General features: G+C 40.7%; 1 protein-coding gene across 2 annotated transcripts in view; it reads left to right on the plus strand.

Moving 5' to 3' along the window:
* The window catches only part of LOC113399577 (aminopeptidase N-like), a 46,953-nt gene extending 34,855 nt beyond the window's left edge, over positions 1–12,098 (plus strand). For both annotated transcript variants that reach the window (XM_064218825.1, XM_026638731.2), the window contains exons 3-17: positions 358–632; positions 1,237–1,395; positions 2,111–2,158; positions 3,118–3,280; positions 3,655–3,867; positions 4,200–4,409; positions 4,537–4,670; positions 5,296–5,494; positions 5,732–5,921; positions 6,203–6,365; positions 6,436–6,652; positions 6,955–7,064; positions 9,071–9,382; positions 9,604–9,685; positions 10,222–12,098. In XM_064218825.1, the coding sequence (XP_064074895.1) occupies positions 358–632; positions 1,237–1,395; positions 2,111–2,158; positions 3,118–3,280; positions 3,655–3,867; positions 4,200–4,409; positions 4,537–4,670; positions 5,296–5,494; positions 5,732–5,921; positions 6,203–6,365; positions 6,436–6,652; positions 6,955–7,064; positions 9,071–9,382; positions 9,604–9,685; positions 10,222–10,371 (2,625 nt within the window). In that variant the 3' untranslated portion in view covers positions 10,372–12,098. The remainder of the gene's footprint in view (positions 1–357; positions 633–1,236; positions 1,396–2,110; positions 2,159–3,117; positions 3,281–3,654; positions 3,868–4,199; positions 4,410–4,536; positions 4,671–5,295; positions 5,495–5,731; positions 5,922–6,202; positions 6,366–6,435; positions 6,653–6,954; positions 7,065–9,070; positions 9,383–9,603; positions 9,686–10,221) is intronic.
* The last annotated feature ends 2,264 nt before the right edge of the window (positions 12,099–14,362 follow it).

A 14,362-nucleotide genomic window follows, 5' to 3' on the forward strand; every position in this document is an offset into this window, starting at 1 on the left:
TATTTTAATATTAAAAACAGACACTCCAATTTTATTATATGAATGTATAGATACAAAAGAGTTAAAATTAGTTTGTTTGTATGTAGACAGTAACGTTCGGAACTAATGATCCAGTTCTTAAAAAAATGTTCACGAAAGCTAAACTATTCTTGAGTGCTATCATATCATTTATTTTTATTAATAAACTGCACCCGTGCGAAGCCGGGGCGAGTTGCTGTACTGTTATATTTATTTGTTTTTAAATGGCAACATATATATTCTATGGTTTGTCGAACTTGAAATGCAAAAATCTGTTAGTTATAAGGCGATTTCTTGTTTAAAATTGAAGTAATACATAATATTTATATATCGTTACAGTTAATAGCAAAGAGGAGCACGCAGAAAATTGTTCTTCACGCTCAAGAATTCCTAGTAGACGATGAGAAGGTATCCATTATAGGTCTAAAGGATGCACCAAAAGTGACGGACGTCAAACTTAACGACACGTATAATTTCTTGACGATAACACTCGACCGGGACTTGGATGAAAATGAAAATTATACGCTTACGATACCGTTTTACGGTAACTTGGTCAAAGGCTTGGACGGAGCGTATATCAGCTCGTACACGACCCTGAAAAACCGTCGAATCGAGTGAGTATATTAGTACTATTATATTGTATAACTAGCTGCGCCCGCGACTCCGTCAGCGTGTAACTCCTTGTGTGTTATTAAGCTAATGTATTGGTAATATTGTTTAGATCACGTTCACATGAGGCTTTGTTGAGCACCAAAGAATGTCATTTGAAACGCTCTATTATAAGTGAGAATATTGTATAAGAACTGTTTAGATTGCACAAGTTCCCCTAAAAGTAGTGATTTCAAAGGTTCCGGTGGGTCTTCGAACGAAAGCAAATTTGTTTTACCTTCAGAACAACAGAACCCTTTTAAGTGGTAGTGCCACACTGCATACCTTCAGAAAGGAGGTAGTCCGATATGGACACTTCTAATGCCGTCAACATCCACCCGCAAACGTCAGTCTCGTGAACAAGACATTCGTAGATAATGTCGAAATATCGAGCTCCACCAAATAAAAATAAAAAGCATGGTAAATATCCCGTTTTAAATACTGTTAGTAATATCAGCGTATATTACACAAAGCTATGGTATCTATGTAGACTTATTAAATAGATATTAAAAGATATCTTTAATGTAAAATTAACTTTTCTTTCTTTTAAATATATTGTCCTATTTTAAGGTACTTGGTGTCGACCCAATTCGAGGCTACATCAGCTCGGAAAGGCTTCCCATGTTTCGACGAGCCCATCTACAAGGCGACGTTCGCTATCAACGTCGCCCACCACAAGGACTACTCCGCTGTATCGAACATGCCGTTACTCACTTCCTCCAATAACAAGTGAGTTTAAGGTCCATAAGTACCTATGTACATAAGTAGTAAGTACATAAGGGGTGAGCCAAAAACGTCCTTTAGAATTAGAATACGTGAATCTGAAGCGAAGAAGTCTGAAAATCTAAAGCAGCGTAGTAGAATAATATCTATGCGTTCTCCTCAAATAAGCCATCTACCAAAACATCAATTAAAAGTTCATGGTAAAAATATATCAATAAAGTAGCGGCATATTATTCTGTGTAACATTAAGTAGAGCTTATTGCAATCGAAGAAGAATAAAGACCTTAGAAGTATGTCTTGATTTTCTTTCTTCTCGAGGTTTACTTCACCGACCACGAGAGATTTTACATTGAATAATAATTAATAAAAACAACGACGTAGTATTGATGGTTTTAATAGATATTGCTATCGTGCATGCTCGTCTTAACCTACGGTGCATGGAGTTAACAAAAAAAACGTCAATTTTTGGACTATACTTGAAGGCATCTTAAAAAATATTTTGAGACGAAGGGAGATCGCCAGAAGCTTGCACCCGGGGACTGTCGTGTGTTTGAAAACTAGGTTTTGTACCTAGCCAACTGAAATTGTGATGCATTTTTATATTGCCAACATTTTAATTAACGAAGCCTTGCCAATTTTGCTATTTTTTAGTCCATCAGAGACAACCAGTTTATTAGAGAGCATCATATTTTGTCATAATTTGTATGTGTTTGTGTTCTAGTGCTATGGAAGCTTATTGGCCATGGGAGAAAATCGGGCAGAAGTTTATGTAAGTATTTGTTATTTTTATTTATTTTATATAATAGATAGTTGAGAGGAAAATGGGCCAGCTGATGGTAAGTGGTCACTATCGCTCAAAGACATTGGAGCCATAAATAATAAAAACCGTTCCTTGATTTGCTAATGCTCCACCAACTTTGAGCTTGACCTTGAGATGTTATATCCTGCCTTGTGTCTGGGCAAAGTTAAACTAGCCTATTCATTCTTGAAATAATACAACAATACTGAGTATTGCTGGTTGGTGGTAGGTCTCTTATGTACATACCCAGTGAAATCTTCAGTTTTTTGCCAATTTTGTCGCCATAATGGTTATATGGTTCCAAAAATTAACAAAATTGTACAGAACATTATGATTACATAAAAATGTGTCAATATGTATATCAAATCAAACTATGATATGAATTTAAACCAAAACGTCAGATTTTAAAGGTAATCAGCACTACAGCAAAAATACGATATGTTATGGTTGCCAAACAATGTAATGATTGAATTGGAATTCAAATAATTTTAAAATAAAATGATTCGTTACGTAAATATGAGTGTAATGGAGGTTCGTACACGTCTGATGATATAACTGCTTCGTTGAAAAAAATAGTTGCGTGGTTGTTTTCCTGAATCCGATCCGCCATTGAAAATGATGCGAGGGTATGGTAGACCGATGTTGCACTCATGGACCACGTACCGTGGAGGTTGGGAATCTTTGGGATCTGATTCCTGGACTTTGAATGTTAATCTTGGAACAATAATTCAAGGATTTAAAACGTAATTGGTCTCAAAAAGAGACATGATCTTTTTTTTTTTAAAAAAATATTGAACTACAACAAGTTGTGTAATTGTTGATGATATTCGAGAGCATTGCTAATATAGAAATTACCAAGCAAGTAGTGATAACTTTGATAAAATTAAAAAAAATACACATTTATTTATGGTTTTGTCCAATAATTCTAGGAAAGAGCAATCGAGCTTCGTGTGGGATCAGTTCGATAAGTCGGTACCGATGTCAACTTACCTGGTCGCTTACGTAGTGTCCAAGTTCACCTACGTGGAGAGTCCGCCGGACCTCTCAAGCACCAAATTCAGGATATGGGCCAGGAACGATGCTATTGATCAGGTAATTCAGACAATTATTTGATCCTAATTGATGGAAAAGTGTAACTCCCAAGTTTTTTTCACAGCTTTTCTCGGTAAAATCATCCTCCCTATACAACATCCCATAAAAATCCCAACCGACGGTAACGCTACATGACAATCTTGTAAAGTGTACCATTTAAATGAGTTTCTAAGTAACTTGAGTAAAGTTGTAGGTACATAGATTTTTTGGTTTATCGTAAGGTACATTAGAAAGCTTGTATGTGAAATGTACTTGAGGTACTTATTTAGGAGATGTAAATATAATTGATTAGTTTATATCAAAGTATGAATGTAAGATTGAACTTGCCAATAATTGGCAAATATGGCATATTTCATAGAAGGATTTTTTTTCAGACGTCCTACGCTGCAAAAATCGGTCCGAAAGTCCTGTCTTACTTCGAGAAGTGGTTCAACGTTTCCTTCCCCCTCCCGAAGCAGGACATGTTTGCTATCCCAGACTTCGCGGCTGGAGCCATGGAGAACTGGGGACTCATCACCTACAGGGAAACAGCTTTGTTGTATGATAAGGATGCATCATCCTTTGTGAACAAGGAGAGGATTGCTGAGGTTAGTAGGAAATTAAATTTTATATATTTTTTTTTTTGACAAAGGTGTGCTTTAAAAATCACTTAGAAAATATTTTGTAGAGAAAATAAGACAAAAGTTGTGAAAGAGCCAGAATTATATTCAAACTAGATTACGCCAATTATAAAATATCCTAACAGATTGAATGGAATACTAACTATATAATCATTTTTCTCATTATCAGGAACTGTAACTCGAACGTAGTTTTTATTCAGGCCACTAGATGTCATGTTCCCAATATGCAGGTCCGAAGATGTGACAGAATATTCGGAGACTTCGAGTTCGTCAATACTAAACGTCCCACTGTCGCACAGGTGGTGGCGCACGAGCTGGCGCACCAGTGGTTCGGCAACCTGGTGACCATGAAGTGGTGGTCGGACCTGTGGCTCAACGAGGGCTTCGCGACGTACGTGGCGTCGGTGGGCGTGAACGCCGTGGAGCCCACGTGGCACGCCGACCGCCTGTACGCCGTCGACAACACGCTGGCCGTGCTGGCGCTCGACGCGCTGCAGTCCTCGCACCCGGTCCGTGCCGCGCACGCACGCACACGCACACACACGCACACACACGCACACACACGCACACATACGCACACACATGTTATCCCTAAATTGACATAATTGTCCTTCTAACGAAGACATTGTATTCCAGGTGTCCGTCCCCATCGACGATCCGAAGCGTATCTCCGAGATCTTCGACACCATCTCGTACCGCAAGGGCTCCACCGTCATCCGAATGATGTTCATGTTCCTCGGCGAAGAAGTGTTCAGACAGGCACTGCACAAGTACGTATTGACCACTCTTGATACTAAATTATTATTATGTCTAAACTTAGGCAGATTAAGCCTGATAATGTCACACTGCGGTGTGACCGTCAAGGAGAGAAACTTGAAGATCGTTCCCCTGCACTACTCCATGGCATGTCAGCGGTTATGTTAATGTGTTAATGTTCTTTGGGTTAAGTCAGTTCTAAAGTTTATCTTACTTAATGATTTCTTTGATGAATTCGGTGTGTTTTTCCACCCATATTTGACAATCATTGTAAGTAATTTTCCTTAAAGAATTATGGAAGCAAGTCTTAGAGCCAATAAATGTTAGTACGTTTTTGTATTTTCTGTTTATCCATAATTGACAACAGCCATGATTGAAGTACCACTTGCCGGCTCATTGCACGGTGTGTGAGGTAATGGAGTGTTCAGGTTTGCCAAAAAACGCCAAACTATATCTCCCGTGCAGTCGAAGGGTTCTTGAGATTAGTCATTGTAGAAATTCGGTCAGGGGAATCGAAATGAAAACTGATCGTTTTCTGGCCGTCTCATGGCAGTCTCGTTTCCATTTGCCAAATTTCTATAGCATAAGTAAAATCATAAATTAAAAACTAATACTTTAACTGTCCTCTATTGATCACAGCTACCTGACGAAGTACTCGTACTCCAACGCGGAGCAAGACGACCTCTGGTCGGAGCTGACGGCCGTCAACCGACAGTACGGCGGACTGAGCAGGAACGTGACCGTCAAACAGGTCATGGACACCTGGACCAAGCAGACCGGCTACCCGCTGCTGACCGTCACCAGGGACTACAGCGACCAGTCGGTGACCATCACTCAGGTCAGTGAAGATGTTACGGTTTCAATAATCATCATCACACAGGCCACTCCTCGAGTGCGCCAAAGCTTCCGGTTCTCCGCATCCAGTCGGTCAGTCCACCCGGTGGAGTGACGTCGTATATTGCGTTTGCCAATTCGTGGTCTCGATTCTAGCACTCGTCTACCTCAACGTCTTTATACATAAAAAAAATGTCGTGCTGTAGAAACCGTAAAATAATAAAAGCGCCCGCACCCCCAGCGGCGCTACACGACGCTGGGCGGCGCCGGCGCGGGCGCGTGGTGGGTGCCGCTGAGCGTGCTGTGTGCGCGGGACGCCGCCCCCCCGCCCGTGCAGTGGCTGGCGCAGGAGGAGGGGGTGGCCGCCGAGCACCGGTTCGAGCACGGCGCCGGGCCCGGCGACTGGCTGCTCTTCAACTATAACATGATCGGTGTGTATAATGTAACGATGCAGGTATTCATTACAGGTACGCCAGCTTATGGTGAGTGGTCACCCCGGCGCAAAGACAAGGGTGCTGATGAGATATTAACTATACTATTAGTTAGTCTGTCTAAGCTGAGAATGCGTGGAAAAAATAGTGGTCAACAGTTGGGCACTATTTTAAGTGCAAGTGACGTTCGGCGAGTGTCAAGTGTAGATGTCGTCGGTTCATTCGTAGTGCAACATTCTCTGTACGCAATCTAAGCCTCCCGCATCGGTCCCTCTCCCCAGCCCCGTACCGCGTGAACTACGACGAGCGCAACTGGAAGCTGCTGTCGGCCACGCTGACGAGCGGCGACCTGAACAGCATCCCCGTGGAGGGTCGGGTGCAGCTGCTGACGGACGCCTTCGCGCTCGCCTGGAACAACGAGCTAGACTACGGCACCACCATGCAGTGAGTGTCCCTCTAGCGCTTCCTCGGCGAGAGGCGATCGGCCAGCGGTAACGTGTAATGCGGCCCCCAGACTGGCGAGCTACCTGCGGCGCGAGGCGGACTTCCTGCCGCTGAGCACGGGCCTGAGCGCGCTCGCCAAGATCGAAAACGTGCTCAAGCGCTCCCCCCAGTACGGGGCCTTCCAGAAGTTCGTGCGCCGCCTGCTCACCGACACGTACCGGCGCGTGGGGGGGCTCGCAGTCAAGAAGATCCTCAACGGGGACGACTTGACCAGCGTCAAGATGCAGGTCGGTGGCGTAGCGCTACTTGGCTCGGTGCACGTTTAGAAATTATATGTTTTTAATGGAAAATATGTGTATCCCGGATCAGTGAGTTATTATCGACGTAAATTAGTGTGAGTTAGTTACTCTCGTGCTTACAAGATATCGGGTGGTCACGCGATGACAAGTAGCCTTCTTCGCCCATAGACAAAGGCACGGTAAGAATATAAGCTACCATCAATGTGCCATCAACTCGGGAACCCCGAGGGTGTAACGTACTTCGGCTGCGGCCAACTCGACCATTGCTCACAAACGGGTCCCCCACGCAGACGACGACGAGTGCGTGGGCGTGCAGCATGAAGGTGCCGGGCTGCGAGGAGAACGCCATGGAGATGTTCCAGCAGTGGATGGACACCGACAACCCCGACGAGAACAACCCGTGAGTGATACACATACGTCCATACATATGTACGTTATATGAATACTAATATATAATACTATGCCTTTATTGTGCAATGTATCCACTAAAAACTGTGTTACTAACAATAAGTTACAATAATTTAAATATAATTGGATCACATTAAAAATTGGTGAAGATTATTATTTTCTACTTAGTGTTCTCAATAACTTCTCAAGACGTGGATATGATTAACATAAGTTTATTTGTGGTACATTCAAATCTATTTTTTTCTCAGTAATTGATACCTAATTTTTTTCTTTTAAAATGTCACTTTTCACTTTGCTTCATTTTTGGAAGTATTAGAAATAAATTAGCAAAATACTTTTTGTTTTCATTATTGTTCGCCTTTTGCTCCGAAGCTGTCTATCATGAGATTTTTTTTATTGACGTCAGTATTTCAATAAGTCAACAGCGAAGGAACCTTCGGCTTACTGCGGTAAGATTGTTCGAATTGATTAATTAAAACGACATCTGACATTGTAAACTGGTTTTGTTATGTCTAATCCGACACATCTGGACATTCTTGTTTGTAATATGGACTTTTGTTTCGCTGAATGATTGGTTTTGTTTGTTCGAATTAGGTCTTTATATACCTTTTTTTTTGCTATAGTTGTTTTTTTTAGGTTGGTCGTTTTGTATTTCATTTGTAATTCTCCGTTATTAAAAATTATTGTTGGTGGCATACCTCCAGAATCGGTTGGTCCTCATGGTCCTCCGGAGCGTCACTCATGGTGGATTGGACTTGAGGGTCTCTGTAATAAAAACGGAGGCCTTTCTATTCCAAAATCCCCCTCGAGGAGCGTCTATCACCCTCCAGGGGACGTTGTTTAAGGTGCAGGCCCAGATGAGGTATCTAGGGCTGATCCTGGAAGGAAGATGGAGCTTCGGGCAGTATTTTGTCAAAATGTCAGTGCTTCCGCCTTCTACCCAACATAGTAGGCCCCAAAACAGGTTGCAGGCGTTTAAACGCTGGTGTGGTGACCACCAAAGGCATTGTATGGAACACCTATTTTGGTGGTAAGGGATTACCTCTCGTAACGAAGCACTCCTGCGGAGACCGCATATGGTCATAGCAATGTGAGCGATGCGGAGCTACCGTACGGTGTCGTGGACCACAGCGACACCTCTCGCGAGCGTACCGCCCTGGGAACTCCAGGCGGAAGTGCTTGCGGAAGTTTACCAGTTCCCAGGGGAAGCGAGGGTGAGCGGCAACCATACAGGATTGGTGGAGGTGGAGCGAGTCAGGGCTCTAGCCCAGCGAGCCTTGATTCGCAGTTGGGAAGAGGATGTGGGATCCTAGACAAACCTGGCGACAGTGGAGGCGATCTGTCCCCACTTAAGTCGCTGGGTGGAACGAAGATACGGCACAGGTTTATTCAGATTGACATACTTGGCACAGTTATATCGGTAGGTATCTGCATTGAATAGCTAGGCGGGAGGTGACATCTTCTTGTCACGAGTGCAGCGCGTCTTCGAACACGATGCGTCACACTCTGATTGAATGTGCCGCATGCCTCAGCGCCATTCCCTGGCGGTTATTGTAGGTGGAGATCTCTCTCTGCCGAGCGTGATAAACGCCATGATCGGTGCTGGAAGGAGATGGTCTCGTTCTGTGAAAGCATCGAAGTGCTGCCGCTAACCCGCTTCGCCGAAGAAGACCGGGAATAAGGCGTCTGCGCTATGCACACCTTCTCCTACCACTATAAGTGTCGCCGGGTCTAGGGGGTCTCTGTACCCTGAGAATCACCTAGGATTTGGAGACCCGCAGAGGTGGATCTACCGTCGGAACATCATGGTAGTATGCGTAAGCGATCCCGTGATGTCCGCCGAAAAGACGGAGTGGGTACCGCTGGTTTTCGCCTCGGCCAAAACTCCGGGCATTTTGGGGCCGAAGGTGGTCTTTTGGTCGAAGGGGGGTTTCAGCCGGACCAAAAATACTCAATAGCAAGCAGCCGACAGTAATAGCGTCCGGTCGCGCCCCGCAGCATCCCGACGGACCTGCGGCGCACGGTGTACTGCGTGGCGCTGCGGCGCGGCGGCGTGCGCGAGTGGCGCTGGGCGCTGGCGCGGCGCGGCGCCGCCAACGTGGCCGCGGCCGCCGACGCGCTGCTGCACGCGCTGGCCTGCTCGCGCGACGTGTGGCTGCTGGCGCAGTACCTGGCCTGGGCCGTGGACGACTCGGCGCTCGTGCGCCGCCAGGACGCCGGCGCCGTCGTGGCCGCCGTGGCGCGCTCCGAGGTCGGCTACTACGTCGCCCGCGACTTCGTCTACGACCGCATCCAGGACATCCACGCCGCGTACGTACGCTCTCCGACCTTTACTCTCGAATTTTATTTATATACTGTAACGATAACATTATCACCCGTCGATCTGATGAATATTTAAAAAGTCAACCTGGTACTTTTTAGCTTATTTGTGCCTGTAATTGAAACGAGAACTTGGCTCTAGTCCCGACGTTCAGTGGTACGTTTTAATATAAGGTCTATTTTTTTAATGTTACATTTGGCTTTCGTTTCAGTTTCCGCGGTCAAGATCGTCGGATTGGTGGTATTATAAAAACATTGCTCGGACAGTTCACCACTCAGAAGGAACTCGATGAAGTTAGTTTTCTTATTCAATACATAGTAATGTATATACTTAAACTGGTGGCAAGATTTTAAGCAAACCTCCTGACTTTGTGAATCCACCAACTATAGTCCACGCTTTTGTATAATAAATGACCCAATTTAATAAAATGCCCAGGTGGCATAACATCGTATTAGTTATATAAAAATAGCTAAATTATTACTTGGCGGTAGGACTTTTTGCAAGCTCATCTGGATAGGTACCACCTACTGATCAGATATTATTTCCGATGTGTTCCGACTTAAAGGGTGAGTGATCCAATGTAAGTTCAGGCACAAAGGACGTAACATTTTAGTTTTCATGGTTGGTACCGTCATTGTGTAATGTAACGATTGATTACTATTTCTTACAGCGCCCATATCTATGAGCGGTGGTGACCACTTACCATCAGATGGTCATAATTGTACAATGACAATTTTAAACTATTTGTAAGGGTCTACTCAAATGGTGGTGGTGGTTGCTAATTTATGTCAAGGATATCATTGTATTAATTATATATTTTTCCAATCAGTTCTTAGCGTGGAAAGAGAAGAATGAGAAATACCTCTCCGGATCGAAGCTGGCCATCTCGCAGGGCATCGAGGTCGCGCGGGTCAACATCGACTGGCTCCGGAAGAACAAAGACTTGGTCGTCGAAAAGCTGAGGGAGTACTCCGCGTAAGATTTCAGTCATCAATATAGGGAGTACGAGTAGTGGGGAGTAGTTTTGTTGATAACTACTAAAGTACACTTCTAGTTTGTAGGTTTTTTGAAATTAGAAAGATTATTTGAACAGAAATTTCTAGCAATTATTAATTTAACTCAGCCGTAGAACTGCTGTGCACGCTAAACCTTAATGTAATAATAAATGTACTTAACTAAAGATATTTCGTATTGACAATAGAAATGTATAATTATTGTTATTTAAATCGTTACTTAGTTTATTTGTATGACAGTATGAAAAGACGTTATTTTTTTAAATATTTTGTTCGTGTGAAAAATCTTTATTTCGTTGTATGTCCGAATTTATGTAATATATGAAGTACTGTATTGTCTTAATAGTAAATAATAAGCTTTGTTAGGCTTTATATAAATAGTGCTTTTGTGTAAATTATTTAGTTTGGCAATCATAGATTGTTGTTAATAATAACAGTGTTACCAGGTGCAAATAATTATAATATTTTTTTATGGTAGTATATCCCTCAGGACATATTTTTTTAAAGAAGGAATTGGATAAAGACTCGTCTAAATTTACGTTAGAATTTTTTTTATTATTTGTAATGTGTTTCGAGATAGGAGTCAATTGGTTCCGTAATGTTGCAAGATTTGAAAAATATTTTTTTTTGTTAATTTTTATTTTCTTAGTGCCCCAACGTCGGCCATTACTTCTTGGAAAGGAAGACCCATGTTCTTGTATTCGGTTTACGCGATACATAATATTACACGAACAAAGTTGAGAAAACAAAGGCAATTTGATTGAAAATACTATGTATGTATGACGTCATAGTGTTGGTTTGAAACTTTACTAAGAATATTTGTTTTTTTATATTTATATTACAGATGAAAAAATTTGTTTTTTCTTATTAATTTGTTATATTACGAAAAATCATACCGTCCGTAGATTTTTAATCTCAGACCATAGAGTTACGAATATATAGAAATAGCAAATTAGTGTCACAAAAGATTTAAATTTTGTATGTAATTAAGTGCCTTAACTGTATACTTATGGAAGTTCCAAACATTACATAATCAGTTTTATAGAATTTTTAAAGTAATTTAACAGAAAAAATTTTTTTGCTATCAGTTTCATATGTAGCGCTATAATAATAGGGAGAATACATTAGGACGTACATAAAATTATTCAAGATTTACATCACTTCACGCTTGAGACAAAGTCAATATAAAAATAGTGCGCACCAGGCCCGTCCTAACGTGTTAGTAACCCGCGCACCGCGTGGGGGGGATGTTCTCACCAATATGGTACAGTCTTAGACCATGCGTGAGGCGCCTTAGAAGGTCTCTTCACTCAATAGAGGAAGGGATATCGTCAGAACACTGCTTGCATCCAACTGCCTGTTATTGAGATGGAGCTGGTAAATTCACGTACTGATAGCAGAATCATTTTAAAAACTCAATTAATATAAAATGCACTTATAAAGTTTGATATACATAATCGCCACTATTGAATGCAGTTCTGATCGAAATTGTTTGTAAGTCTACAGTTAATATTACATGTTGTTTTATATAAGTATGTCATGAGTCGTTAATACTTTGTATAGATAGATAACTTTCCAGTGACAGACTCAGCGGCAGATTTTCAATATAATTGTTTGTGTATTTTTTTTAACCTTTTACGGCAGTATTTGAAAGCACTCGTTAACGTCACAAATAAAGATAATTTTATTTTTATGTTGTTTTTTTTTGATAATTTAAGAATTTTAATAAACCTTAAAACATACTGTTTTAATATTCTATATTTCTATGAGACTATTTAAAATATAAATATTTATATATTAATATAAAATATATATATTTGGCTGGACATTTATAGTCTATTCCAATCGAATATTCTTCCATATTGTCTATTCCAAAAAGGAATAAAGATAAACAAACTTTAGATTTATGTATTTCATTTGCTAATAACTCAGCTATATTGTGCAAGTAAAGTAACAGTTTTTTTAATTAAAATCTGTTTATGATAAAACTATTATACTTAATACTTATATCCTCTTTAGTTTAATCGATAATCATAGATTATACAAGCTCTCGACCAATGTCAAATAATTATAGTTCATTTGTCTTTTGTTTGTTTTGTAGTTGGAATAGACTATACTAAGGCAATCCCATAGACAATCATTACGCATATTATCTGTGCATAAATTGTGCATATTCGTAATACACATAAGTGTTAATAAAAGCTCAACCAGCCAATTTACTTCACATCAACAATATTTGATTAAAACATTCGGTCCTTGAATTAACAATTTACACAATTTTGATAGCTGAGATGTAACGCAATGGTTTAAATCCAAGCAAGCGTGTTCATATGGTTAATTTGTTATGTTGATCTGGTTCGGCGGGGAAGGAAACCTGCATGGGTCTCATTTAATTCTGTCTCACAGGGTCGGATTCAGAGGTGCGTAGGCTTGAGATAACAAATGAGCGGGAGGCCCCTAATTATTACCTTACAAATTAATTTGAACAATTTTATTTCTATCAATCGGGTTTTTTTATGATATTGGTAGGTGGACGAGCAAATGGGCCATCTGATGGTAAGTGGTCACCCCCGCCAATAGACAATGGCGCTATAAGAAATAATAACCATTCCTTACATCACTAATGCGTCACTGCCTTGGGAAGTAAGATGTTATGTCTCTTGTGCATGTAGTTGCACTGGCTCACTCACCCTTCAAACTGGAACACAACAATACTGAGTACTGCTGTTTAGCGGTAGAATATCTGTTGAGTGGGTGGTACCTACCCAGACGGGCTTGCAAAAAGCCCTGCCACCAAGTAGTCAGTTAGGTTTTTCAATAATTTCTTTACAAATTGCCTTCTATTTCTTTGTGCCGTAACTCTTATAACTTAACTTGAGGTAGCCGTCCCAGTTGCCTTCCCCTAAATCCGGCCCTGGGCACACATGTATCCACTAACTTACATTGGAGCAACCTGGTGTAATAAACTCCGAAACTTCTCAAGAGGAAGAGATTTTTTTTTAATGGGAGACACATCTGACGAATATATTTGTTTCGCAGAGATTTCACAGATAAAATTGAAGTCTTGAGGTCGGATGGTGCGAGGGTTAATGTAAGTTTTCTAATTTCGAGTGTAATTTGTTTTGTTGTGAGCAAACCGATACTGTAAATATACGCATTTAAATCGGAACATTGGTTTTACTATTCTACAAACTTAGTCATATATCAATACAGGAAAAGAAAGTCACAGACCAAGTCATCATCATCAGCTAATGTCAACCAACTGCTGGACATAGGTATCTCCCAAGATGTGCTCAAGCTACTATTTCCAACATATAATATATATAGCAATATATATATTTTATTTAAAACAATTTTAAAGGACCCGATTGGGTGAGGAAGGCTGACAAATCAAAATATACTTTATTCAAGTAGGCTTTTACAAGCATTTTGAATCGTCATTTAACAAACTATTTAAAGTAAAGTAAAGCTAGTAAGTATGTCAAAACAACAGCGTCTATAAGAAAAGAAGGCTCATATAAAATAAAACTAAATTAATATTCCATATTTTTTATTTATGCTTACGTTCTAAAACTAGTAATACTTTAAAATGCTAATACCATAGAACTTATCAATGGCACCGACGGTAACTGCGGCCGAGCGGGAGACGCGCCACTCCGATACACTACTTACAGTATACAAGGCACTATTGTATCAATAAAGACTCACTAAAGTTCATACCGAGCCATTTCAAAACATTCACAACTAGGAATTGTTCTAGAACGTGATTTAAGATTTATTGGCATATACAATTAAACTTTTATTATAAGACACAGATTATTTCTTAAGTATATTTATATATATATATATATATATATATTTATATATTTAAATATATACCAATAGCATTTCTAGTATGAATCGAAATATAATTATAATCATATTAAAAAACGAGAAGTGCAGGACGGTTTGAACGAA

Source organism: Vanessa tameamea, chromosome 24 (genome assembly GCF_037043105.1).
Source record: "Vanessa tameamea isolate UH-Manoa-2023 chromosome 24, ilVanTame1 primary haplotype, whole genome shotgun sequence".
Lineage (NCBI taxonomy): Eukaryota > Metazoa > Arthropoda > Insecta > Lepidoptera > Nymphalidae > Vanessa > Vanessa tameamea.